Source organism: Vicugna pacos, chromosome 7 (assembly GCF_048564905.1).
Source record: "Vicugna pacos chromosome 7, VicPac4, whole genome shotgun sequence".
NCBI classification, from domain to species: Eukaryota; Metazoa; Chordata; class Mammalia; order Artiodactyla; family Camelidae; genus Vicugna; species Vicugna pacos.
This window is the reverse complement of record NC_132993.1, coordinates 84,626,723-84,650,923: the sequence shown is the minus strand read 5'-3', so window position 1 is coordinate 84,650,923 and position 24,201 is coordinate 84,626,723. Positions and strand designations below refer to the sequence as shown.

The 24,201-nt window shown below is 61.0% G+C and overlaps 3 protein-coding genes across 3 annotated transcripts in view; 2 read left to right on the top strand and 1 right to left on the bottom strand.

Moving 5' to 3' along the window:
* The window catches only part of LOC140697254 (uncharacterized), a 69,017-nt gene that overhangs the window by 32,115 nt on the left and 12,701 nt on the right, over positions 1-24,201 (bottom strand). The gene's annotated exons all lie outside the window — the stretch shown is intronic.
* Positions 10,065-15,726, top strand: LOC140697498 (uncharacterized). The gene is made up of 5 exons (XM_072965341.1): positions 10,065-10,445; positions 10,886-11,162; positions 11,473-11,640; positions 14,829-14,947; positions 15,258-15,726. The coding sequence occupies exons 1-5, from the start codon at positions 10,311-10,313 to the stop codon at positions 15,702-15,704; spliced, it is 1,146 nt and encodes a 381-aa protein (XP_072821442.1). The 5' UTR covers positions 10,065-10,310; the 3' UTR covers positions 15,705-15,726.
* LOC140697497 (uncharacterized) lies at positions 21,473-23,413 on the top strand. The gene is made up of 3 exons (XM_072965340.1): positions 21,473-21,853; positions 22,294-22,570; positions 22,881-23,413. Exons 1-3 carry the CDS (start codon positions 21,719-21,721, stop codon positions 23,411-23,413), a joined length of 945 nt encoding a protein of 314 aa, XP_072821441.1. The 5' UTR covers positions 21,473-21,718.

Sequence of the window (24,201 nt, the reverse complement as noted above, 5' to 3'; positions counted from 1 at the left end):
CCAAAACCAGGACCATCAGGATCCAGCAGGAGACCCCGAGCTCCCTCCTGCTGCTCCTGCAGCTTCTGCAGCTCCAGCAGCTAACGCTGCTCCTGAAGATCCTGCAGCTCCTGCAGCTCCTTCCGCTCCAGCAGCTCCCACTGCTCCTGACGATCCTGCAGCTCCTGCTATTCCTCAAGGTCCCGCAGCTCCTGCTGCTCCTCAAGGTCCCGCAGCTCCCGCTGCTTCCAAAGGTCCTGAAGATGCTGCACCTGCAGCTGGACCGCTGGGCCACGGACAGCCAGTTCAGGCGTCAGCAGCCCCTGGGGCTGAGCCCCCTCTGCGCCCACCCGCACCTTCTTCTTCAAAATCCCACCGTGAATCCCCTCCCGCACCCGACCTTGACTTCCATTCCCCTGAAGTGATTTGTGTTTGGTTTTTCTTCACTTGCCTCTGTTTCTTTCATATCGGTTATGGCATCCTTTATCTTGCCTTTTTAAGTTTCTTTTAATAAAATATAGACTTTGTCCCTCTGAAATTCTGCAATTCAGGAGCACCAGGTGCCTTCACGATGCCGTGCGAGCATCACTGCATTGCAGGCTCACACCATTCCTTTCTTCAAAGTAAAAACTTGGATCCACAGCACGCACTGCCCCCCACGCCCTCACCCCCCAGCCCCTGACAGCCCCGAGTCCTCTTCCCCTCTGGGTGTCTTTACCTCTCCTGGGTGTTCCCTGTCAATGAAGTCACAGGAAAGCTGGCTTTGCGTGCCTGACCATGTGGCTTAGGCGGGGGCTGGTGATGTTTTCTTTTGTTTTCACTTGAAATCGCATTTTGATTATTGGAAAGGGAAATCCAGGTGGGCTAAAGATGTCATGTGCAAAATGAAGCCCTTTCGGTAACTCTCTGCATAACCTCGGGGGAGGCGCTGCTCTTCCCCCTGGGACGCCACAGCCACAAGACAGAAGGGAGATGCTTAGCTCTTCCTGGGGCAAAAACAAAAGCACACAAACCAAGAAACCAGCTAAAGCCCAGAAATATACCCGGAAAGAGACTCCACGACCCGCGAGGTCCCAAGCTTGGAGAAAGGCTACACATCCCCGGGGTCCAAAAACCTCTCGAAACCCAGCGCTCTAAACAAACAAAACACACACGCAGATCCAAGGAGAGGCACAGCAGGTGGCCAGTGTGCGTTAGACGTGCTCGACCTCTCGGGGGAGGACACAGGCAGACGGATACACTGTGGAGACAGCACTGGTCACCATGACGCTGGCAGGGCTTTAGCCTGGTGACAGCCAGCCCTGGTGACAACGTGAGGAGGCAGAGGCCCCAGCAGATCCCCCGGATGGATGAGAGAACAGACACACCTCTCCAGGGAAACAGTGTGCAGGACGCATCAAAGGGCCACAGGCGCAGCAGCCCTTCCCCGGCAGTGCCGATCCTTACAGCTGACCCCACCAAAGTGCTCGCACAACTTGCAAAGAAGGTTTTTACTTCAGCAACATGAAAACAATCAGTATGTCATCAAGGCATTTTCAGAAGAGACCTGCCCCGGGCCCTAACATTACAAACCCAGAAATACACAGGTACGCACGTAAATGTACACGCACATGCATCCAGGAAAAGGGACAGAGAGACTGACACACAGACAGGCGGAGGGAGAGAGAAACAGAGAGAGAGAGAGACAAGACAGGCGCTGAGAGACACAGAGGGGGAGAAGGAACAGCGGAGCTGGGAACGAGCGGAAGTCACGCCCATTTTCACACGTCACTCTGCATGTCACAACCAGGTCCCAATGGCCATCCACCCTGCAGGGGAGGGTGTGGTGGGGGCTCACACGAGGAAACGTGACCAGAAGGCATAAAAGCAGAGAGCATTGTGGGGCAGCCCACCCGAGGGGCCGAGATGAGACACTGGGCCTGAATCTAAACATGACACAGTGACCCAGGAGGTGGTATGCCAGCGAGAACGAAGTCACAGTTATGTTCAGTTTCTCCCCACCCCCCGCCCCGACAGGGAGCTGGGAAGCAGGTGGCAAGGGGAGTGACTTTCTCCGGACCCCAGGGCAGACCCCACCCAGGCTGTGTGGGGTGTGCTCTGCGCTCCGCCAGCCCTCTCTGGGGCCCTCCCTTTGCTGAGTCTGCGCGCGAGCTCCCTGTGATGCCAGCCCGCGGGACTGACAGGTGAGGCAGGTGCTTGTGCCTCTGGAGACACGATGGCTTCCCCGGGAAGGAGGGGCCAGGATGATCCCCACTGTGCCGACGGGGGACTGGGGAGACCCTGAGAGGCAGGCAGCTCGTCCAGGGTGACAGCACTGCGGACGACGGCGGGCCGGGTCCGAACCCAGCTGCGTCCTCAGAGCTGGCGCCCTGGCTGCATCCAGGCCTCCGCAGGGTCCTGGGCAGGGGGGCCGAGTTGGCGTCACTGTGTGCGGACACGGCATGGGCTGGGAGGTGAGCAGTCAGCAGCCCAGAGAGGCCCCTGGGGAGCTCTACGGAAGGAGGAAGCTTGGGGAAGGGGATCCCAGGAAGTGACCTCACTTCCCTGGCAACCGAACCCAACAGAACTTAGACCCGAGGTCACCGGGCACCCACTCTGTCGAGAAGCCCCTACTCGGCTCACCCGCTTGGTGAACTCAGCTCAACTCAGTCACCCATGTTCTGCTGCGTCCCAACACCCCGAGGCCGCGGTGCCCGGAAGGCACGCAGCCAGGGGCTGGGCCAGCGGTGCCGGCGCTGGCTCAGCTCTCACCCCAGGCGCCTCTGGCCTTTTGGCCACAGGGACCCAAAGGTAACCCAGGGAGGCCCGGGGCAGGCCCGACCAGCCCAGGCCACCACTCAGACCCCACCCGGGTATAGCCCCACATCCCCTTCCCTTTGCTGGTGGAGGTGGGCAGTCACGTTGGGCTGGGGTGGGGGGGGCCTGCCTCAAGCACGAGCAGGTCAGAGGCCTGGGGGGCCTGTCACGTCCGCACCCCGGGTCCCAGATGGCGGGCTGGGCTGTGGCCAGCCGGGCAGGGACCTGCCACACGAGTCCAAGCCCGTGCACTCTGGCTGTGTCTCTTCCCTCCCGGGTGGCCGTCTCAGCTGAACAAGGTCCCAGTCTGATCGGGCAGCAGAGGGTCGAGCGGGCAGAAGCGGGAGTGGTCCTGGCCGGGCAGGGCTCTGAGACCTCCGGGCCGGGCTCTGAGACCTCCGGGCCGGGCCCGCTGCCGCTCACTGTCATTGCAGAGCCGGACACTGCAGGAGCCGCTGGATCAGGACACCCACGCCGCCTCCCCGAGCGAGGGGCCGCTGCACGCTTCTCAGGGCCAGCACCAGCTCCGGGTGAGTCTGCACACGGAGGGGTCCCCGCCACCACGACGGCCTCCTCCCCAGAAACCGCCCAGGCGGCACGCCAGGGTCCTGCCCGCGGCTGACAGGCAGCTCAGCAGACCCGGCTCTGACCTGGAGCAGCTCCCTGCGAGTCAGGTGGAGGACCAGGAGCCCACCGAGGCACAGCCCCAAGGTGAGAAGGGCCGGGCTGGTGAACGTGCGCAGCTGAGGGAGGGCCGAGGGCTGGGCCACACAGGGAGGCGTCCCCAGAGGCTGCTGCTGGCACCACAGCAAACATTGCTCTCAGACCACCTGCCTACAAGAGTTCAGTCACAAAACACATCCTGTGGGCACTTGCTGGGTGGGAGCTGTCCGCAAAGCTCTGGGAAGATGTCCGCCCTTGAAGAGGCCCACGGAAAGGGAGGCACGTGGCTCAAGTTTTCCTCTCTCAAAGCACGAGCGAGCGCATCCACGAGACTGAAAGCTCTCTCCACTTCCAACAGTCACAGATCCAGAGCAGGCGCGGGCAGGGGAAGATGCCACAGATCAAAACCAGGACCATCAGGATCCAGCAGGAGACCCCGAGCTCCCTCCTGCTGCTCCTGCAGCTTCTGCAGCTCCGGCAGCTAACGCTGCTCCTGAAGATCCTGCACCTCCTGCAGCTCCTTCCGCTCCAGCAGCTCCCACTGCTCCTGACGATCCTGCAGCTCCTGCTATTCCTCAAGGTCCCGCAGCTCCTGCTGCTCCTCAAGGTCCCGCAGCTCCCGCTGCTTCCAAAGGTCCTGAAGATGCTGCACCTGCAGCTGGACCGCTGGGCCACGGACAGCCAGTTCAGGCGTCAGCAGCCCCTGGGGCTGAGCCCCCTCTGCGCCCACCCGCACCTTCTTCTTCAAAATCCCACCGTGAATCCCCTCCCGCACCCGACCTTGACTTCCATTCCCCTGAAGTGATTTGTGTTTGGTTTTTCTTCACTTGCCTCTGTTTCTTTCATATCGGTTATGGCATCCTTTATCTTGCCTTTTTAAGTTTCTTTTAATAAAATATAGACGTTGTCCCTCTGAAATTCTGCAATTCAGGAGCACCAGGTGCCTTCACGATGCCGTGCGAGCATCACTGCATTGGAGGCTCACACCATTCCTTTCTTCAAAGTAAAAACTTGGATCCACAGCACGCACTGCCCCCCACGCCCTCACCCCCCAGCCCCTGACAGCCCCGAGTCCTCTTCCCCTCTGGGTGTCTTTACCTCTCCTGGGTGTTCCCTGTCAATGAAGCCACAGGAAAGCTGGCTTTGCGTGCCTGCCCACGTGGCTTAAGCGGGGGCTGGTGGTGTTTCTTTTGTTTTCACTTGAAATCGCATTTTGATTATTGGAAAGGGAAATCCAGGTGGGCTAAAGATGTCATGTGCAAAATGAAGCCCTTTCGGTAACTCTCTGCATAACCTCGGGGGAGGCGCTGCTCTTCCCCCTGGGACGCCACAGCCACAAGACAGAAGGGAGATGCTTAGCTCTTCCTGGGGCAAAAACAAAAGCACACAAACCAAGAAACCAGCAAAAGCCCAGAAATATACCCGGAAAGAGACTCCACGACCCGCGAGGTCCCAAGCTTGGAGAAAGGCTACACATCCCCGGGGTCCAAAAACCTCTCGAAACCCAGCGCTCTAAACAAACAAAACACACACGCAGATCCAAGGAGAGGCACAGCAGGTGGCCAGTGTGCGTTAGACGTGCTCGACCTCTCGGGGGAGGACACAGGCAGACGGATACACTGTGGAGACAGCACTGGTCACCATGACGCTGGCAGGGCTTTAGCCTGGTGACAGCCAGCCCTGGTGACAACGTGAGGAGGCAGAGGCCCCAGCAGATCCCCCGGATGGATGAGAGAACAGACACACCCCTCCAGGGAAACGGTGTGCAGGACGCATCAAAGGGCCACGGGCGCAGCAGCCCTTCCCCGGCAGTGCCGATCCTTACAGCTGACCCCACCAAAGTGCTCGCACAACTTGCAAAGAAGGTTTTTACTTCAGCAACATGAAAACAATCAGTATGTCATCAAGGCATTTTCAGAAGTGACCTGCCCCGGGCCCTAACATTACAAACCCAGCAATAGACAGGAACGCACATAAATGTACACGCACATGCATCCAGGAAAAGGGACAGAGAGACTGACACACAGACAGGCAGAGGGAGAGAGAAACAGAGAGAGAGAGAGACAAGACAGGCGCTGAGAGACACAGAGGGGGAGAAGGAACAGCGGAGCTGGGAACGAGCGGAAGTCACGCCCATTTCCACACGTCACTCTGCATGTCACAACCAGGTCCCAATGTCCATCCACCCTGCAGGGGAGGGTGTGGTGGGGGCTCACACGAGGAAACGTGACCAGAAGGCATAAAAGCAGAGAGCATTGTGGGGCAGCCCACCCGAGGGGCCGAGATGAGACACTGGGCCTGAATCTAAACATGACACAGTGACCCAGGAGGTGGTATGCCAGCGAGAACGAAGTCACAGTTATGTTCAGTTTCTCCTCACCCCCCGCCCCGACAGGGAGCTGGGAAGCAGGTGGCAAGGGGAGTGACTTTCTCCGGACCCCAGGGCAGACCCCACCCAGGCTGTGTGGGGTGTGCTCTGCGCTCCGCCAGCCCTCTCTGGGGCCCTCCCTTTGCTGAGTCTGCGCGTGAGCTCCCTGTGATGCCAGCCCGCGGGACTGACAGGTGAGGCAGGTGTTTGTGCCTCTGGAGACACGATGGCTTCCCCGGGAAGGAGGGGCCAGGATGATCCCCACTGTGCCGACGGGGGACTGGGGAGACCCTGAGAGGCAGGCAGCTCGTCCAGGGTGACAGCACTGCGGACGACGGCGGGCCGGGTCCGAACCCAGCTGCGTCCTCAGAGCTGGCGCCCTGGCTGCATCCAGGCCTCCGCAGGGTCCTGGGCAGGGGGGCCGAGTTGGCGTCACTGTGTGCGGACACGGCATGGGCTGGGAGGTGAGCAGTCAGCAGCCCAGAGAGGCCCCTGGGGAGCTCTACGGAAGGAGGAAGCTTGGGGAAGGGGATCCCAGGAAGTGACCTCACTTCCCTGGCAACCGAACCCAACAGAACTTAGACCCGAGGTCACCGGGCACCCACTCTGTCGAGAAGCCCCTACTCGGCTCACCCGCTTGGTGAACTCAGCTCAACTCAGTCACCCATGTTCTGCTGCGTCCCAACACCCCGAGGCCGCGGTGCCCGGAAGGCCCGCAGCCAGGGGCTGGGCCAGCGGTGCCGGCGCTGGCTCAGCTCTCACCCCAGGCGCCTCTGGCCTTTTGGCCACAGGGACCCAAAGGTAACCCAGGGAGGCCCGGGGCAGGCCCGACCAGCCCAGGCCACCACTCAGACCCCACCCGGGTATAGCCCCACATCCCCTTCCCTTTGCTGGTGGAGGTGGGCAGTCACGTTGGGCTGGGGTGGGGGGGGCCTGCCTCAAGCACGAGCAGGTCCGAGGCCTGGGGGGCCTGTCACGTCCGCACCCCGGGTCCCAGCTGGCGGGCTGGGCTGTGGCCAGCCGGGCAGGGACCTGCCGCAGCAGTCCAAGCCCGTGCCCTCTGGCTGTGTCTCTTCCCTCCCGGGTGGCCGTCTCAGCTGAACAAGGTCCCAGTCTGATCGGGCAGCAGAGGGTCGAGCGGGCAGAAGCGGGAGTGGTCCTGGCCGGGCAGGGCTCTGAGACCTCCGGGCCGGGCTCTGAGACCTCCGGGCCGGGCCCGCTGCCGCTCACTGTCATTGCAGAGCCGGACACTGCAGGAGCCGCTGGATCAGGACACCCACGCCGCCTCCCCGAGCGAGGGGCCGCTGCACGCTTCTCAGGGCCAGCACCAGCTCCGGGTGAGTCTGCACACGGAGGGGTCCCCGCCACCACGACGGCCTCCTCCCCAGAAACTGCCCAGGCGGCACGCCAGGGTCCTGCCCGCGGCTGACAGGCAGCTCAGCAGACCCGGCTCTGACCTGGAGCAGCTCCCTGCGAGTCAGGTGGAGGACCAGGAGCCCACCGAGGCACAGCCCCAAGGTGAGAAGGGCGGGGCTGGTGAAACTGCGCACCTCAGGGAGGGCCGAGGGCTGGGCCACACAGGGAGGCGTCCCCAGAGGCTGCTGCTGGCACCAGAGCAAACATTGCTCTCAGACCACCTGCCTACAAGAGTTCAGTCACAAAACACATCCTGTGGGCACTTGCTGGGTGGGAGCTGTCCGCAAAGCTCTGGGAAGATGTCCGCCCTTGAAGAGGCCCACGGAAAGGGAGGCACGTGGCTCAGGTTTTCCTCTCTCAAAGCACGAGTGAGCGCATCCACGAGACTGAAAGCTCTCTCCACTTCCAACAGTCACAGATCCAGAGCAGGCGCGGGCAGGGGAAGATGCCACAGACCAAAACCAGGACCATCAGGATCCAGCAGGAGACCCCGAGCTCCCTCCTGCTGCTCCTGCAGCTTCTGCAGCTCCAGCAGCTAACGCTGCTCCTGAAGATCCTGCAGCTCCTGCAGCTCCTTCCGCTCCAGCAACTCCCACTGCTCCTGACGATCCTGCAGCTCCTGCTATTCCTCAAGGTCCCGCAGCTCCTGCTGCTCCTCAAGGTCCCGCAGCTCCCGCTGCTTCCAAAGGTCCTGAAGATGCTGCACCTGCAGCTAGACCGCTGGGCCACGGACAGCCAGTTCAGGCGTCAGCAGCCCCTGGGGATGAGCCCCCTCTGCGCCCACCCGCACCTTCTTCTTCAAAATCCCACCGTGAATCCCCTCCCGCACCCGACCATGACTTCCATTCCCCTGAAGTGATTTGTGTTTGGTTTTTCTTCACTTGCCTCTGTTTCTTTCATGTCGGTTATGGCATCCTTTATCTTGCCTTTTTAAGTTTCTTTTAATAAAATATAGACTTTGTCCCTCTGAAATTCTGCAATTCAGGAGCACCAGGTGCCTTCACGATGCCGTGCGAGCATCACTGCATTGCAGGCTCACACCATTCCTTTCTTCAAAGTAAAAACTTGGATCCACAGCACGCACTGCCCCCCACGCCCTCACCCCCCAGCCCCTGACAGCCCCGAGTCCTCTTCCCCTCTGGGTGTCTTTACCTCTCCTGGGTGTTCCCTGTCAATGAAGCCACAGGAAAGCTGGCTTTGCGTGCCTGCCCACGTGGCTTAAGCGGGGGCTGGTGGTGTTTCTTTTGTTTTCACTTGAAATTGCATTTTGATTATTGGAAAGGGAAATCCAGGTGGGCTAAAGATGTCATGTGCAAAATGAAGCCCTTTCGGTAACTCTCTGCATAACCTCGGGGGAGGCGCTGCTCTTCCCCCTGGGACGCCACAGCCACAAGACAGAAGGGAGATGCTTAGCTCTTCCTGGGGCAAAAACAAAAGCACACAAACCAAGAAACCAGCAAAAGCCCAGAAATATACCCGGAAAGAGACTCCACGACCCGCGAGGTCCCAAGCTTGGAGAAAGGCTACACATCCCCGGGGTCCAAAAACCTCTCGAAACCCAGCGCTCTAAACAAACAAAACACACACGCAGATCCAAGGAGAGGCACAACAGGTGGCCAGTGTGCGTTAGACGTGCTCGACCTCTCGGGGGAGGACACAGGCAGACGGATACACTGTGGAGACAGCACTGGTCACCATGACGCTGGCAGGGCTTTAGCCTGGTGACAGCCAGCCCTGGTGACAACGTGAGGAGGCAGAGGCCCCAGCAGATCCCCCGGATGGATGAGAGAACAGACACACCCCTCCAGGGAAACGGTGTGCAGGACGCATCAAAGGGCCACGGGCGCAGCAGCCCTTCCCCGGCAGTGCCGATCCTTACAGCTGACCCCACCAAAGTGCTCGCACAACTTGCAAAGAAGGTTTTTACTTCAGCAACATGAAAACAATCAGTATGTCATCAAGGCATTTTCAGAAGTGACCTGCCCCGGGCCCTAACATTACAAACCCAGCAATAGACAGGAACGCACATAAATGTACACGCACATGCATCCAGGAAAAGGGACAGAGAGACTGACACACAGACAGGCAGAGGGAGAGAGAAACAGAGAGAGAGAGAGACAAGACAGGCGCTGAGAGACACAGAGGGGGAGAAGGAACAGCGGAGCTGGGAACGAGCGGAAGTCACGCCCATTTCCACACGTCACTCTGCATGTCACAACCAGGTCCCAATGTCCATCCACCCTGCAGGGGAGGGTGTGGTGGGGGCTCACACGAGGAAACGTGACCAGAAGGCATAAAAGCAGAGAGCATTGTGGGGCAGCCCACCCGAGGGGCCGAGATGAGACACTGGGCCTGAATCTAAACATGACACAGTGACCCAGGAGGTGGTATGCCAGCGAGAACGAAGTCACAGTTATGTTCAGTTTCTCCTCACCCCCCGCCCCGACAGGGAGCTGGGAAGCAGGTGGCAAGGGGAGTGACTTTCTCCGGACCCCAGGGCAGACCCCACCCAGGCTGTGTGGGGTGTGCTCTGCGCTCCGCCAGCCCTCTCTGGGGCCCTCCCTTTGCTGAGTCTGCGCGTGAGCTCCCTGTGATGCCAGCCCGCGGGACTGACAGGTGAGGCAGGTGTTTGTGCCTCTGGAGACACGATGGCTTCCCCGGGAAGGAGGGGCCAGGATGATCCCCACTGTGCCGACGGGGGACTGGGGAGACCCTGAGAGGCAGGCAGCTCGTCCAGGGTGACAGCACTGCGGACGACGGCGGGCCGGGTCCGAACCCAGCTGCGTCCTCAGAGCTGGCGCCCTGGCTGCATCCAGGCCTCCGCAGGGTCCTGGGCAGGGGGGCCGAGTTGGCGTCACTGTGTGCGGACACGGCATGGGCTGGGAGGTGAGCAGTCAGCAGCCCAGAGAGGCCCCTGGGGAGCTCTACGGAAGGAGGAAGCTTGGGGAAGGGGATCCCAGGAAGTGACCTCACTTCCCTGGCAACCGAACCCAACAGAACTTAGACCCGAGGTCACCGGGCACCCACTCTGTCGAGAAGCCCCTACTCGGCTCACCCGCTTGGTGAACTCAGCTCAACTCAGTCACCCATGTTCTGCTGCGTCCCAACACCCCGAGGCCGCGGTGCCCGGAAGGCCCGCAGCCAGGGGCTGGGCCAGCGGTGCCGGCGCTGGCTCAGCTCTCACCCCAGGCGCCTCTGGCCTTTTGGCCACAGGGACCCAAAGGTAACCCAGGGAGGCCCGGGGCAGGCCTGACCAGCCCAGGCCACCACTCAGACCCCACCCGGGTATAGCCCCACATCCCCTTCCCTTTGCTGGTGGAGGTGGGCAGTCACGTTGGGCTGGGGTGGGGGGGGCCTGCCTCAAGCACGAGCAGGTCAGAGGCCTGGGGGGCCTGTCACGTCCGCACCCCGGGTCCCAGCTGGCGGGCTGGGCTGTGGCCAGCCGGGCAGGGACCTGCCGCAGCAGTCCAAGCCCGTGCCCTCTGGCTGTGTCTCTTCCCTCCCGGGTGGCCGTCTCAGCTGAACAAGGTCCCAGTCTGATCGGGCAGCAGAGGGTCGAGCGGGCAGAAGCGGGAGTGGTCCTGGCCGGGCAGGGCTCTGAGACCTCCGGGCCGGGCTCTGAGACCTCCGGGCCGGGCCCGCTGCCGCTCACTGTCATTGCAGAGCCGGACACTGCAGGAGCCGCTGGATCAGGACACCCACGCCGCCTCCCCGAGCGAGGGGCCGCTGCACGCTTCTCAGGGCCAGCACCAGCTCCGGGTGAGTCTGCACACGGAGGGGTCCCCGCCACCACGACGGCCTCCTCCCCAGAAACCGCCCAGGCGGCACGCCAGGGTCCTGCCCGCGGCTGACAGGCAGCTCAGCAGACCCGGCTCTGACCTGGAGCAGCTCCCTGCGAGTCAGGTGGAGGACCAGGAGCCCACCGAGGCACAGCCCCAAGGTGAGAAGGGCGGGGCTGGTGAAACTGCGCACCTCAGGGAGGGCCGAGGGCTGGGCCACACAGGGAGGCGTCCCCAGAGGCTGCTGCTGGCACCAGAGCAAACATTGCTCTCAGACCACCTGCCTACAAGAGTTCAGTCACAAAACACATCCTGTGGGCACTTGCTGGGTGGGAGCTGTCCGCAAAGCTCTGGGAAGATGTCCGCCCTTGAAGAGGCCCACGGAAAGGGAGGCACGTGGCTCAGGTTTTCCTCTCTCAAAGCACGAGCGAGCGCATCCACGAGACTGAAAGCTCTCTCCACTTCCAACAGTCACAGATCCAGAGCAGGCGCGGGCAGGGGAAGATGCCACAGACCAAAACCAGGACCATCAGGATCCAGCAGGAGACCCCGAGCTCCCTCCTGCTGCTCCTGCAGCTTCTGCAGCTCCAGCAACTCCCACTGCTCCTGACGATCCTGCAGCTCCTGCTATTCCTCAAGGTCCCGCAGCTCCTGCTGCTCCTCAAGGTCCCGCAGCTCCCGCTGCTTCCAAAGGTCCTGAAGATGCTGCACCTGCAGCTAGACCGCTGGGCCACGGACAGCCAGTTCAGGCGTCAGCAGCCCCTGGGGATGAGCCCCCTCTGCGCCCACCCGCACCTTCTTCTTCAAAATCCCACCGTGAATCCCCTCCCGCACCCGACCATGACTTCCATTCCCCTGAAGTGATTTGTGTTTGGTTTTTTTTCACTTGCCTCTGTTTCTTTCATATCGGTTATGGCATCCTTTATCTTGCCTTTTTAAGTTTCTTTTAATAAAATATAGACTTTGTCCCTCTGAAATTCTGCAATTCAGGAGCACCAGGTGCCTTCACGATGCCGTGCGAGCATCACTGCATTGCAGGCTCACACCATTCCTTTCTTCAAAGTAAAAACTTGGATCCACAGCACGCACTGCCCCCGACGCCCTCACCCCCCAGCCCCTGACAGCCCCGAGTCCTCTTCCCCTCTGGGTGTCTTTACCTCTCCTGGGTGTTCCCTGTCAATGAAGCCACAGGAAAGCTGGCTTTGCGTGCCTGCCCACGTGGCTTAAGCGGGGGCTGGTGGTGTTTTCTTTTGTTTTCACTTGAAATCGCATTTTGATTATTGGAAAGGGAAATCCAGGTGGGCTAAAGATGTCATGTGCAAAATGAAGCCCTTTCGGTAACTCTCTGCATAACCTCGGGGGAGGCGCTGCTCTTCCCCCTGGGACGCCACAGCCACAAGACAGAAGGGAGATGCTTAGCTCTTCCTGGGGCAAAAACAAAAGCACACAAACCAAGAAACCAGCAAAAGCCCAGAAATATACCCGGAAAGAGACTCCACGACCCGCGAGGTCCCAAGCTTGGAGAAAGGCTACACATCCCCGGGGTCCAAAAACCTCTCGAAACCCAGCGCTCTAAACAAACAAAACACACACGCAGATCCAAGGAGAGGCACAGCAGGTGGCCAGTGTGCGTTAGACGTGCTCGACCTCTCGGGGGAGGACACAGGCAGACGGATACACTGTGGAGACAGCACTGGTCACCATGACGCTGGCAGGGCTTTAGCCTGGTGACAGCCAGCCCTGGTGACAACGTGAGGAGGCAGAGGCCCCAGCAGATCCCCCGGATGGATGAGAGAACAGACACACCCCTCCAGGGAAACGGTGTGCAGGACGCATCAAAGGGCCACGGGCGCAGCAGCCCTTCCCCGGCAGTGCCGATCCTTACAGCTGACCCCACCAAAGTGCTCGCACAACTTGCAAAGAAGGTTTTTACTTCAGCAACATGAAAACAATCAGTATGTCATCAAGGCATTTTCAGAAGTGACCTGCCCCGGGCCCTAACATTACAAACCCAGCAATAGACAGGAACGCACATAAATGTACACGCACATGCATCCAGGAAAAGGGACAGAGAGACTGACACACAGACAGGCAGAGGGAGAGAGAAACAGAGAGAGAGAGAGACAAGACAGGCGCTGAGAGACACAGAGGGGGAGAAGGAACAGCGGAGCTGGGAACGAGCGGAAGTCACGCCCATTTCCACACGTCACTCTGCATGTCACAACCAGGTCCCAATGTCCATCCACCCTGCAGGGGAGGGTGTGGTGGGGGCTCACACGAGGAAACGTGACCAGAAGGCATAAAAGCAGAGAGCATTGTGGGGCAGCCCACCCGAGGGGCCGAGATGAGACACTGGGCCTGAATCTAAACATGACACAGTGACCCAGGAGGTGGTATGCCAGCGAGAACGAAGTCACAGTTATGTTCAGTTTCTCCTCACCCCCCGCCCCGACAGGGAGCTGGGAAGCAGGTGGCAAGGGGAGTGACTTTCTCCGGACCCCAGGGCAGACCCCACCCAGGCTGTGTGGGGTGTGCTCTGCGCTCCGCCAGCCCTCTCTGGGGCCCTCCCTTTGCTGAGTCTGCGCGTGAGCTCCCTGTGATGCCAGCCCGCGGGACTGACAGGTGAGGCAGGTGTTTGTGCCTCTGGAGACACGATGGCTTCCCCGGGAAGGAGGGGCCAGGATGATCCCCACTGTGCCGACGGGGGACTGGGGAGACCCTGAGAGGCAGGCAGCTCGTCCAGGGTGACAGCACTGCGGACGACGGCGGGCCGGGTCCGAACCCAGCTGCGTCCTCAGAGCTGGCGCCCTGGCTGCATCCAGGCCTCCGCAGGGTCCTGGGCAGGGGGGCCGAGTTGGCGTCACTGTGTGCGGACACGGCATGGGCTGGGAGGTGAGCAGTCAGCAGCCCAGAGAGGCCCCTGGGGAGCTCTACGGAAGGAGGAAGCTTGGGGAAGGGGATCCCAGGAAGTGACCTCACTTCCCTGGCAACCGAACCCAACAGAACTTAGACCCGAGGTCACCGGGCACCCACTCTGTCGAGAAGCCCCTACTCGGCTCACCCGCTTGGTGAACTCAGCTCAACTCAGTCACCCATGTTCTGCTGCGTCCCAACACCCCGAGGCCGCGGTGCCCGGAAGGCCCGCAGCCAGGGGCTGGGCCAGCGGTGCCGGCGCTGGCTCAGCTCTCACCCCAGGCGCCTCTGGCCTTTTGGCCACAGGGACCCAAAGGTAACCCAGGGAGGCCCGGGGCAGGCCCGACCAGCCCAGGCCACCACTCAGACCCCACCCGGGTATAGCCCCACATCCCCTTCCCTTTGCTGGTGGAGGTGGGCAGTCACGTTGGGCTGGGGTGGGGGGGGCCTGCCTCAAGCACGAGCAGGTCCGAGGCCTGGGGGGCCTGTCACGTCCGCACCCCGGGTCCCAGCTGGCGGGCTGGGCTGTGGCCAGCCGGGCAGGGACCTGCCGCAGCAGTCCAAGCCCGTGCCCTCTGGCTGTGTCTCTTCCCTCCCGGGTGGCCGTCTCAGCTGAACAAGGTCCCAGTCTGATCGGGCAGCAGAGGGTCGAGCGGGCAGAAGCGGGAGTGGTCCTGGCCGGGCAGGGCTCTGAGACCTCCGGGCCGGGCTCTGAGACCTCCGGGCCGGGCCCGCTGCCGCTCACTGTCATTGCAGAGCCGGACACTGCAGGAGCCGCTGGATCAGGACACCCACGCCGCCTCCCCGAGCGAGGGGCCGCTGCACGCTTCTCAGGGCCAGCACCAGCTCCGGGTGAGTCTGCACACGGAGGGGTCCCCGCCACCACGACGGCCTCCTCCCCAGAAACTGCCCAGGCGGCACGCCAGGGTCCTGCCCGCGGCTGACAGGCAGCTCAGCAGACCCGGCTCTGACCTGGAGCAGCTCCCTGCGAGTCAGGTGGAGGACCAGGAGCCCACCGAGGCACAGCCCCAAGGTGAGAAGGGCGGGGCTGGTGAAACTGCGCACCTCAGGGAGGGCCGAGGGCTGGGCCACACAGGGAGGCGTCCCCAGAGGCTGCTGCTGGCACCAGAGCAAACATTGCTCTCAGACCACCTGCCTACAAGAGTTCAGTCACAAAACACATCCTGTGGGCACTTGCTGGGTGGGAGCTGTCCGCAAAGCTCTGGGAAGATGTCCGCCCTTGAAGAGGCCCACGGAAAGGGAGGCACGTGGCTCAGGTTTTCCTCTCTCAAAGCACGAGTGAGCGCATCCACGAGACTGAAAGCTCTCTCCACTTCCAACAGTCACAGATCCAGAGCAGGCGCGGGCAGGGGAAGATGCCACAGACCAAAACCAGGACCATCAGGATCCAGCAGGAGACCCCGAGCTCCCTCCTGCTGCTCCTGCAGCTTCTGCAGCTCCAGCAGCTAACGCTGCTCCTGAAGATCCTGCAGCTCCTGCAGCTCCTTCCGCTCCAGCAACTCCCACTGCTCCTGACGATCCTGCAGCTCCTGCTATTCCTCAAGGTCCCGCAGCTCCTGCTGCTCCTCAAGGTCCCGCAGCTCCCGCTGCTTCCAAAGGTCCTGAAGATGCTGCACCTGCAGCTAGACCGCTGGGCCACGGACAGCCAGTTCAGGCGTCAGCAGCCCCTGGGGATGAGCCCCCTCTGCGCCCACCCGCACCTTCTTCTTCAAAATCCCACCGTGAATCCCCTCCCGCACCCGACCATGACTTCCATTCCCCTGAAGTGATTTGTGTTTGGTTTTTCTTCACTTGCCTCTGTTTCTTTCATGTCGGTTATGGCATCCTTTATCTTGCCTTTTTAAGTTTCTTTTAATAAAATATAGACTTTGTCCCTCTGAAATTCTGCAATTCAGGAGCACCAGGTGCCTTCACGATGCCGTGCGAGCATCACTGCATTGCAGGCTCACACCATTCCTTTCTTCAAAGTAAAAACTTGGATCCACAGCACGCACTGCCCCCCACGCCCTCACCCCCCAGCCCCTGACAGCCCCGAGTCCTCTTCCCCTCTGGGTGTCTTTACCTCTCCTGGGTGTTCCCTGTCAATGAAGCCACAGGAAAGCTGGCTTTGCGTGCCTGCCCACGTGGCTTAAGCGGGGGCTGGTGGTGTTTCTTTTGTTTTCACTTGAAATTGCATTTTGATTATTGGAAAGGGAAATCCAGGTGGGCTAAAGATGTCATGTGCAAAATGAAGCCCTTTCGGTAACTCTCTGCATAACCTCGGGGGAGGCGCTGCTCTTCCCCCTGGGACGCCACAGCCACAAGACAGAAGGGAGATGCTTAGCTCTTCCTGGGGCAAAAACAAAAGCACACAAACCAAGAAACCAGCAAAAGCCCAGAAATATACCCGGAAAGAGACTCCACGACCCGCGAGGTCCCAAGCTTGGAGAAAGGCTACACATCCCCGGGGTCCAAAAACCTCTCGAAACCCAGCGCTCTAAACAAACAAAACACACACGCAGATCCAAGGAGAGGCACAACAGGTGGCCAGTGTGCGTTAGACGTGCTCGACCTCTCGGGGGAGGACACAGGCAGACGGATACACTGTGGAGACAGCACTGGTCACCATGACGCTGGCAGGGCTTTAGCCTGGTGACAGCCAGCCCTGGTGACAACGTGAGGAGGCAGAGGCCCCAGCAGATCCCCCGGATGGATGAGAGAACAGACACACCCCTCCAGGGAAACGGTGTGCAGGACGCATCAAAGGGCCACGGGCGCAGCAGCCCTTCCCCGGCAGTGCCGATCCTTACAGCTGACCCCACCAAAGTGCTCGCACAACTTGCAAAGAAGGTTTTTACTTCAGCAACATGAAAACAATCAGTATGTCATCAAGGCATTTTCAGAAGTGACCTGCCCCGGGCCCTAACATTACAAACCCAGCAATAGACAGGAACGCACATAAATGTACACGCACATGCATCCAGGAAAAGGGACAGAGAGACTGACACACAGACAGGCAGAGGGAGAGAGAAACAGAGAGAGAGAGAGACAAGACAGGCGCTGAGAGACACAGAGGGGGAGAAGGAACAGCGGAGCTGGGAACGAGCGGAAGTCACGCCCATTTCCACACGTCACTCTGCATGTCACAACCAGGTCCCAATGTCCATCCACCCTGCAGGGGAGGGTGTGGTGGGGGCTCACACGAGGAAACGTGACCAGAAGGCATAAAAGCAGAGAGCATTGTGGGGCAGCCCACCCGAGGGGCCGAGATGAGACACTGGGCCTGAATCTAAACATGACACAGTGACCCAGGAGGTGGTATGCCAGCGAGAACGAAGTCACAGTTATGTTCAGTTTCTCCTCACCCCCCGCCCCGACAGGGAGCTGGGAAGCAGGTGGCAAGGGGAGTGACTTTCTCCGGACCCCAGGGCAGACCCCACCCAGGCTGTGTGGGGTGTGCTCTGCGCTCCGCCAGCCCTCTCTGGGGCCCTCCCTTTGCTGAGTCTGCGCGTGAGCTCCCTGTGATGCCAGCCCGCGGGACTGACAGGTGAGGCAGGTGTTTGTGCCTCTGGAGACACGATGGCTTCCCCGGGAAGGAGGGGCCAGGATGATCCCCACTGTGCCGACGGGGGACTGGGGAGACCCTGAGAGGCAGGCAGCTCGTCCAGGGTGACAGCACTGCGGACGACGGCGGGCCGGGTCCGAACCCAGCTGCGTCCTCAGAGCTGGCGCCCTGGCTGCATCCAGGCCTCCGCAGGGTCCTGGGCAGGGGGGCCGAGTTGGCGTCACTGTGTGCGGACACGGCATGGGCTGGGAGGTGAGCAGTCAGCAGCCCAGAGAGGCCCCTGGGGAGCTCTACGGAAGGAGGAAGCTTGGGGAAGGGGATCCCAGGAAGTGACCTCACTTCCCTGGCAACCGAACCCAACAGAACTTAGACCCGAGGTCACCGGGCACCCACTCTGTCGAGAAGCCCCTACTCGGCTCACCCGCTTGGTGAACTCAGCTCAACTCAGTCACCCATGTTCTGCTGCGTCCCAACACCCCGAGGCCGCGGTGCCCGGAAGGCCCGCAGCCAGGGGCTGGGCCAGCGGTGCCGGCGCTGGCTCAGCTCTCACCCCAGGCGCCTCTGGCCTTTTGGCCACAGGGACCCAAAGGTAACCCAGGGAGGCCCGGGGCAGGCCTGACCAGCCCAGGCCACCACTCAGACCCCACCCGGGTATAGCCCCACATCCCCTTCCCTTTGCTGGTGGAGGTGGGCAGTCACGTTGGGCTGGGGTGGGGGGGGCCTGCCTCGAGCACGAGCAGGTCAGAGGCCTGGGGGGCCTGTCACGTCCGCACCCCGGGTCCCAGCTGGCGGGCTGGGCTGTGGCCAGCCAGGCAGGGACCTGCCGCAGCAGTCCAAGCCCGTGCCCTCTGGCTGTGTCTCTTCCCTCCCGGGTGGCCGTCTCAGCTGAACAAGGTCCCAGTCTGATCGGGCAGCAGAGGGTCGAGCGGGCAGAAGCGGGAGTGGTCCTGGCCGGGCAGGGCTCTGAGACCTCCGGGCCGGGCTCTGAGACCTCCGGGCCGGGCCCGCTGCCGCTCACTGTCATTGCAGAGCCGGACACTGCAGGAGCCGCTGGATCAGGACACCCACGCCGCCTCCCCGAGCGAGGGGCCGCTGCACGCTTCTCAGGGCCAGCACCAGCTCCGGGTGAGTCTGCACACGGAGGGGTCCCCGCCACCACGACGGCCTCCTCCCCAGAAACCGCCCAGGCGGCACGCCAGGGTCCTGCCCGCGGCTGACAGGCAGCTCAGCAGACCCGGCTCTGACCTGGAGCAGCTCCCTGCGAGTCAGGTGGAGGACCAGGAGCCCACCGAGGCACAGCCCCAAGGTGAGAAGGGCGGGGCTGGTGAAACTGCGCACCTCAGGGAGGGCCGAGGGCTGGGCCACACAGGGAGGCGTCCCCAGAGGCTGCTGCTGGCACCAGAGCAAACATTGCTCTCAGACCACCTGCCTACAAGAGTTCAGTCACAAAACACATCCTGTGGGCACTTGCTGGGTGGGAGCTGTCCGCAAAGCTCTGGGAAGATGTCCGCCCTTGAAGAGGCCCACGGAAAGGGAGGCACGTGGCTCAGGTTTTCCTCTCTCAAAGCACGAGCGAGCGCATCCACGAGACTGAAAGCTCTCTCCACTTCCAACAGTCACAGATCCAGAGCAGGCGCGGGCAGGGGAAGATGCCACAGACCAAAACCAGGACCATCAGGATCCAGCAGGAGACCCCGAGCTCCCTCCTGCTGCTCCTGCAGCTTCTGCAGCTCCAGCAACTCCCACTGCTCCTGACGATCCTGCAGCTCCTGCTATTCCTCAAGGTCCCGCAGCTCCTGCTGCTCCTCAAGGTCCCGCAGCTCCCGCTGCTTCCAAAGGTCCTGAAGATGCTGCACCTGCAGCTAGACCGCTGGGCCACGGACAGCCAGTTCAGGCGTCAGCAGCCCCTGGGGATGAGCCCCCTCTGCGCCCACCCGCACCTTCTTCTTCAAAATCCCACCGTGAATCCCCTCCCGCACCCGACCATGACTTCCATTCCCCTGAAGTGATTTGTGTTTGGTTTTTTTTCACTTGCCTCTGTTTCTTTCATATCGGTTATGGCATCCTTTATCTTGCCTTTTTAAGTTTCTTTTAATAAAATATAGACTTTGTCCCTCTGAAATTCTGCAATTCAGGAGCACCAGGTGCCTTCACGATGCCGTGCGAGCATCACTGCATTGCAGGCTCACACCATTCCTTTCTTCAAAGTAAAAACTTGGATCCACAGCACGCACTGCCCCCGACGCCCTCACCCCCCAGCCCCTGACAGCCCCGAGTCCTCTTCCCCTCTGGGTGTCTTTACCTCTCCTGGGTGTTCCCTGTCAATGAAGCCACAGGAAAGCTGGCTTTGCGTGCCTGCCCACGTGGCTTAAGCGGGGGCTGGTGGTGTTTTCTTTTGTTTTCACTTGAAATCGCATTTTGATTATTGGAAAGGGAAATCCAGGTGGGCTAAAGATGTCATGTGCAAAATGAAGCCCTTTCGGTAACTCTCTGCATAACCTCGGGGGAGGCGCTGCTCTTCCCCCTGGGACGCCACAGCCACAAGACAGAAGGGAGATGCTTAGCTCTTCCTGGGGCAAAAACAAAAGCACACAAACCAAGAAACCAGCAAAAGCCCAGAAATATACCCGGAAAGAGACTCCACGACCCGCGAGGTCCCAAGCTTGGAGAAAGGCTACACATCCCCGGGGTCCAAAAACCTCTCGAAACCCAGCGCTCTAAACAAACAAAACACACACGCAGATCCAAGGAGAGGCACAGCAGGTGGCCAGTGTGCGTTAGACGTGCTCGACCTCTCGGGGGAGGACACAGGCAGACGGATACACTGTGGAGACAGCACTGGTCACCATGACGCTGGCAGGGCTTTAGCCTGGTGACAGCCAGCCCTGGTGACAACGTGAGGAGGCAGAGGCCCCAGCAGATCCCCCGGATGGATGAGAGAACAGACACACCCCTCCAGGGAAACGGTGTGCAGGACGCATCAAAGGGCCACGGGCGCAGCAGCCCTTCCCCGGCAGTGCCGATCCTTACAGCTGACCCCACCAAAGTGCTCGCACAACTTGCAAAGAAGGTTTTTACTTCAGCAACATGAAAACAATCAGTATGTCATCAAGGCATTTTCAGAAGTGACCTGCCCCGGGCCCTAACATTACAAACCCAGCAATAGACAGGAACGCACATAAATGTACACGCACATGCATCCAGGAAAAGGGACAGAGAGACTGACACACAGACAGGCAGAGGGAGAGAGAAACAGAGAGAGAGAGAGACAAGACAGGCGCTGAGAGACACAGAGGGGGAGAAGGAACAGCGGAGCTGGGAACGAGCGGAAGTCACGCCCATTTCCACACGTCACTCTGCATGTCACAACCAGGTCCCAATGTCCATCCACCCTGCAGGGGAGGGTGTGGTGGGGGCTCACACGAGGAAACGTGACCAGAAGGCATAAAAGCAGAGAGCATTGTGGGGCAGCCCACCCGAGGGGCCGAGATGAGACACTGGGCCTGAATCTAAACATGACACAGTGACCCAGGAGGTGGTATGCCAGCGAGAACGAAGTCACAGTTATGTTCAGTTTCTCCTCACCCCCCGCCCCGACAGGGAGCTGGGAAGCAGGTGGCAAGGGGAGTGACTTTCTCCGGACCCCAGGGCAGACCCCACCCAGGCTGTGTGGGGTGTGCTCTGCGCTCCGCCAGCCCTCTCTGGGGCCCTCCCTTTGCTGAGTCTGCGCGTGAGCTCCCCGTGATGCCAGCCCGCGGGACTGACAGGTGAGGCAGGTGTTTGTGCCTCTGGAGACACGATGGCTTCCCCGGGAAGGAGGGGCCAGGATGATCCCCACTGTGCCGACGGGGGACTGGGGAGACCCTGAGAGGCAGGCAGCTCGTCCAGGGTGACAGCACTGCGGACGACGGCGGGCCGGGTCCGAACCCAGCTGCGTCCTCAGAGCTGGCGCCCTGGCTGCATCCAGGCCTCCGCAGGGTCCTGGGCAGGGGGGCCGAGTTGGCGTCACTGTGTGCGGACACGGCATGGGCTGGGAGGTGAGCAGTCAGCAGCCCAGAGAGGCCCCTGGGGAGCTCTACGGAAGGAGGAAGCTTGGGGAAGGGGATCCCAGGAAGTGACCTCACTTCCCTGGCAACCGAACCCAACAGAACTTAGACCCGAGGTCACCGGGCACCCACTCTGTCGAGAAGCCCCTACTCGGCTCACCCGCTTGGTGAACTCAGCTCAACTCAGTCACCCATGTTCTGCTGCGTCCCAACACCCCGAGGCCGCGGTGCCCGGAAGGCCCGCAGCCAGGGGCTGGGCCAGCGGTGCCGGCGCTGGCTCAGCTCTCACCCCAGGCGCCTCTGGCCTTTTGGCCACAGGGACCCAAAGGTAACCCAGGGAGGCCCGGGGCAGGCCCGACCAGCCCAGGCCACCACTCAGACCCCACCCGGGTATAGCCCCACATCCCCTTCCCTTTGCTGGTGGAGGTGGGCAGTCACGTTGGGCTGGGGTGGGGGGGGCCTGCCTCAAGCACGAGCAGGTCAGAGGCCTGGGGGGCCTGTCACGTCCGCACCCCGGGTCCCAGCTGGCGGGCTGGGCTGTGGCCAGCCGGGCAGGGACCTGCCGCAGCAGTCCAAGCCCGTGCCCTCTGGCTGTGTCTCTTCCCTCCCGGGTGGCCGTCTCAGCTGAACAAGGTCCCAGTCTGATCGGGCAGCAGAGGGTCGAGCGGGCAGAAGCGGGAGTGGTCCTGGCCGGGCAGGGCTCTGAGACCTCCGGGCCGGGCTCTGAGACCTCCGGGCCGGGCCCGCTGCCGCTCACTGTCATTGCAGAGCCGGACACTGCAGGAGCCGCTGGATCAGGACACCCACGCCGCCTCCCCGAGCGAGGGGCCGCTGCACGCTTCTCAGGGCCAGCACCAGCTCCGGGTGAGTCTGCACACGGAGGGGTCCCCGCCACCACGACGGCCTCCTCCCCAGAAACCGCCCAGGCGGCACGCCAGGGTCCTGCCCGCGGCTGACAGGCAGCTCAGCAGACCCGGCTCTGACCTGGAGCAGCTCCCTGCGAGTCAGGTGGAGGACCAGGAGCCCACCGAGGCACAGCCCCAAGGTGAGAAGGGCGGGGCTGGTGAAACTGCGCACCTCAGGGAGGGCCGAGGGCTGGGCCACACAGGGAGGCGTCCCCAGAGGCTGCTGCTGGCACCAGAGCAAACATTGCTCTCAGACCACCTGCCTACAAGAGTTCAGTCACAAAACACATCCTGTGGGCACTTGCTGGGTGGGAGCTGTCCGCAAAGCTCTGGGAAGATGTCCGCCCTTGAAGAGGCCCACGGAAAGGGAGGCACGTGGCTCAGGTTTTCCTCTCTCAAAGCACGAGTGAGCGCATCCACGAGACTGAAAGCTCTCTCCACTTCCAACAGTCACAGATCCAGAGCAGGCGCGGGCAGGGGAAGATGCCACAGACCAAAACCAGGACCATCAGGATCCAGCAGGAGACCCCGAGCTCCCTCCTGCTGCTCCTGCAGCTTCTGCAGCTCCAGCAGCTAACGCTGCTCCTGAAGATCCTGCAGCTCCTGCAGCTCCTTCCGCTCCAGCAACTCCCACTGCTCCTGACGATCCTGCAGCTCCTGCTATTCCTCAAGGTCCCGCAGCTCCTGCTGCTCCTCAAGGTCCCGCAGCTCCCGCTGCTTCCAAAGGTCCTGAAGATGCTGCACCTGCAGCTAGACCGCTGGGCCACGGACAGCCAGTTCAGGCGTCAGCAGCCCCTGGGGATGAGCCCCCTCTGCGCCCACCCGCACCTTCTTCTTCAAAATCCCACCGTGAATCCCCTCCCGCACCCGACCATGACTTCCATTCCCCTGAAGTGATTTGTGTTTGGTTTTTCTTCACTTGCCTCTGTTTCTTTCATGTCGGTTATGGCATCCTTTATCTTGCCTTTTTAAGTTTCTTTTAATAAAATATAGACTTTGTCCCTCTGAAATTCTGCAATTCAGGAGCACCAGGTGCCTTCACGATGCCGTGCGAGCATCACTGCATTGCAGGCTCACACCATTCCTTTCTTCAAAGTAAAAACTTGGATCCACAGCACGCACTGCCCCCCACGCCCTCACCCCCCAGCCCCTGACAGCCCCGAGTCCTCTTCCCCTCTGGGTGTCTTTACCTCTCCTGGGTGTTCCCTGTCAATGAAGCCACAGGAAAGCTGGCTTTGCGTGCCTGCCCACGTGGCTTAAGCGGGGGCTGGTGGTGTTTCTTTTGTTTTCACTTGAAATTGCATTTTGATTATTGGAAAGGGAAATCCAGGTGGGCTAAAGATGTCATGTGCAAAATGAAGCCCTTTCGGTAACTCTCTGCATAACCTCGGGGGAGGCGCTGCTCTTCCCCCTGGGACGCCACAGCCACAAGACAGAAGGGAGATGCTTAGCTCTTCCTGGGGCAAAAACAAAAGCACACAAACCAAGAAACCAGCAAAAGCCCAGAAATATACCCGGAAAGAGACTCCACGACCCGCGAGGTCCCAAGCTTGGAGAAAGGCTACACATCCCCGGGGTCCAAAAACCTCTCGAAACCCAGCGCTCTAAACAAACAAAACACACACGCAGATCCAAGGAGAGGCACAACAGGTGGCCAGTGTGCGTTAGACGTGCTCGACCTCTCGGGGGAGGACACAGGCAGACGGATACACTGTGGAGACAGCACTGGTCACCATGACGCTGGCAGGGCTTTAGCCTGGTGACAGCCAGC

Excerpts from the sequence above, each read along its gene's own strand:
- LOC140697498 (XM_072965341.1), top strand. The coding sequence starts at position 10,311 with ATGTTCTGCTGCGTCCCAACACCCCGAGGCCGCGGTGCCCGGAAGGCC. Across the intron at positions 10,446-10,885 it reads TTGGCCACAGGGACCCAAAG|AGCCGGACACTGCAGGAGCC; the intron begins GTAACCCAGGGA and ends CTGTCATTGCAG. Across the intron at positions 11,163-11,472 it reads CACCGAGGCACAGCCCCAAG|TCACAGATCCAGAGCAGGCG; the intron begins GTGAGAAGGGCG and ends CACTTCCAACAG.
- LOC140697497 (XM_072965340.1), top strand. The coding sequence starts at position 21,719 with ATGTTCTGCTGCGTCCCAACACCCCGAGGCCGCGGTGCCCGGAAGGCC. Across the intron at positions 21,854-22,293 it reads TTGGCCACAGGGACCCAAAG|AGCCGGACACTGCAGGAGCC; the intron begins GTAACCCAGGGA and ends CTGTCATTGCAG. Across the intron at positions 22,571-22,880 it reads CACCGAGGCACAGCCCCAAG|TCACAGATCCAGAGCAGGCG; the intron begins GTGAGAAGGGCG and ends CACTTCCAACAG.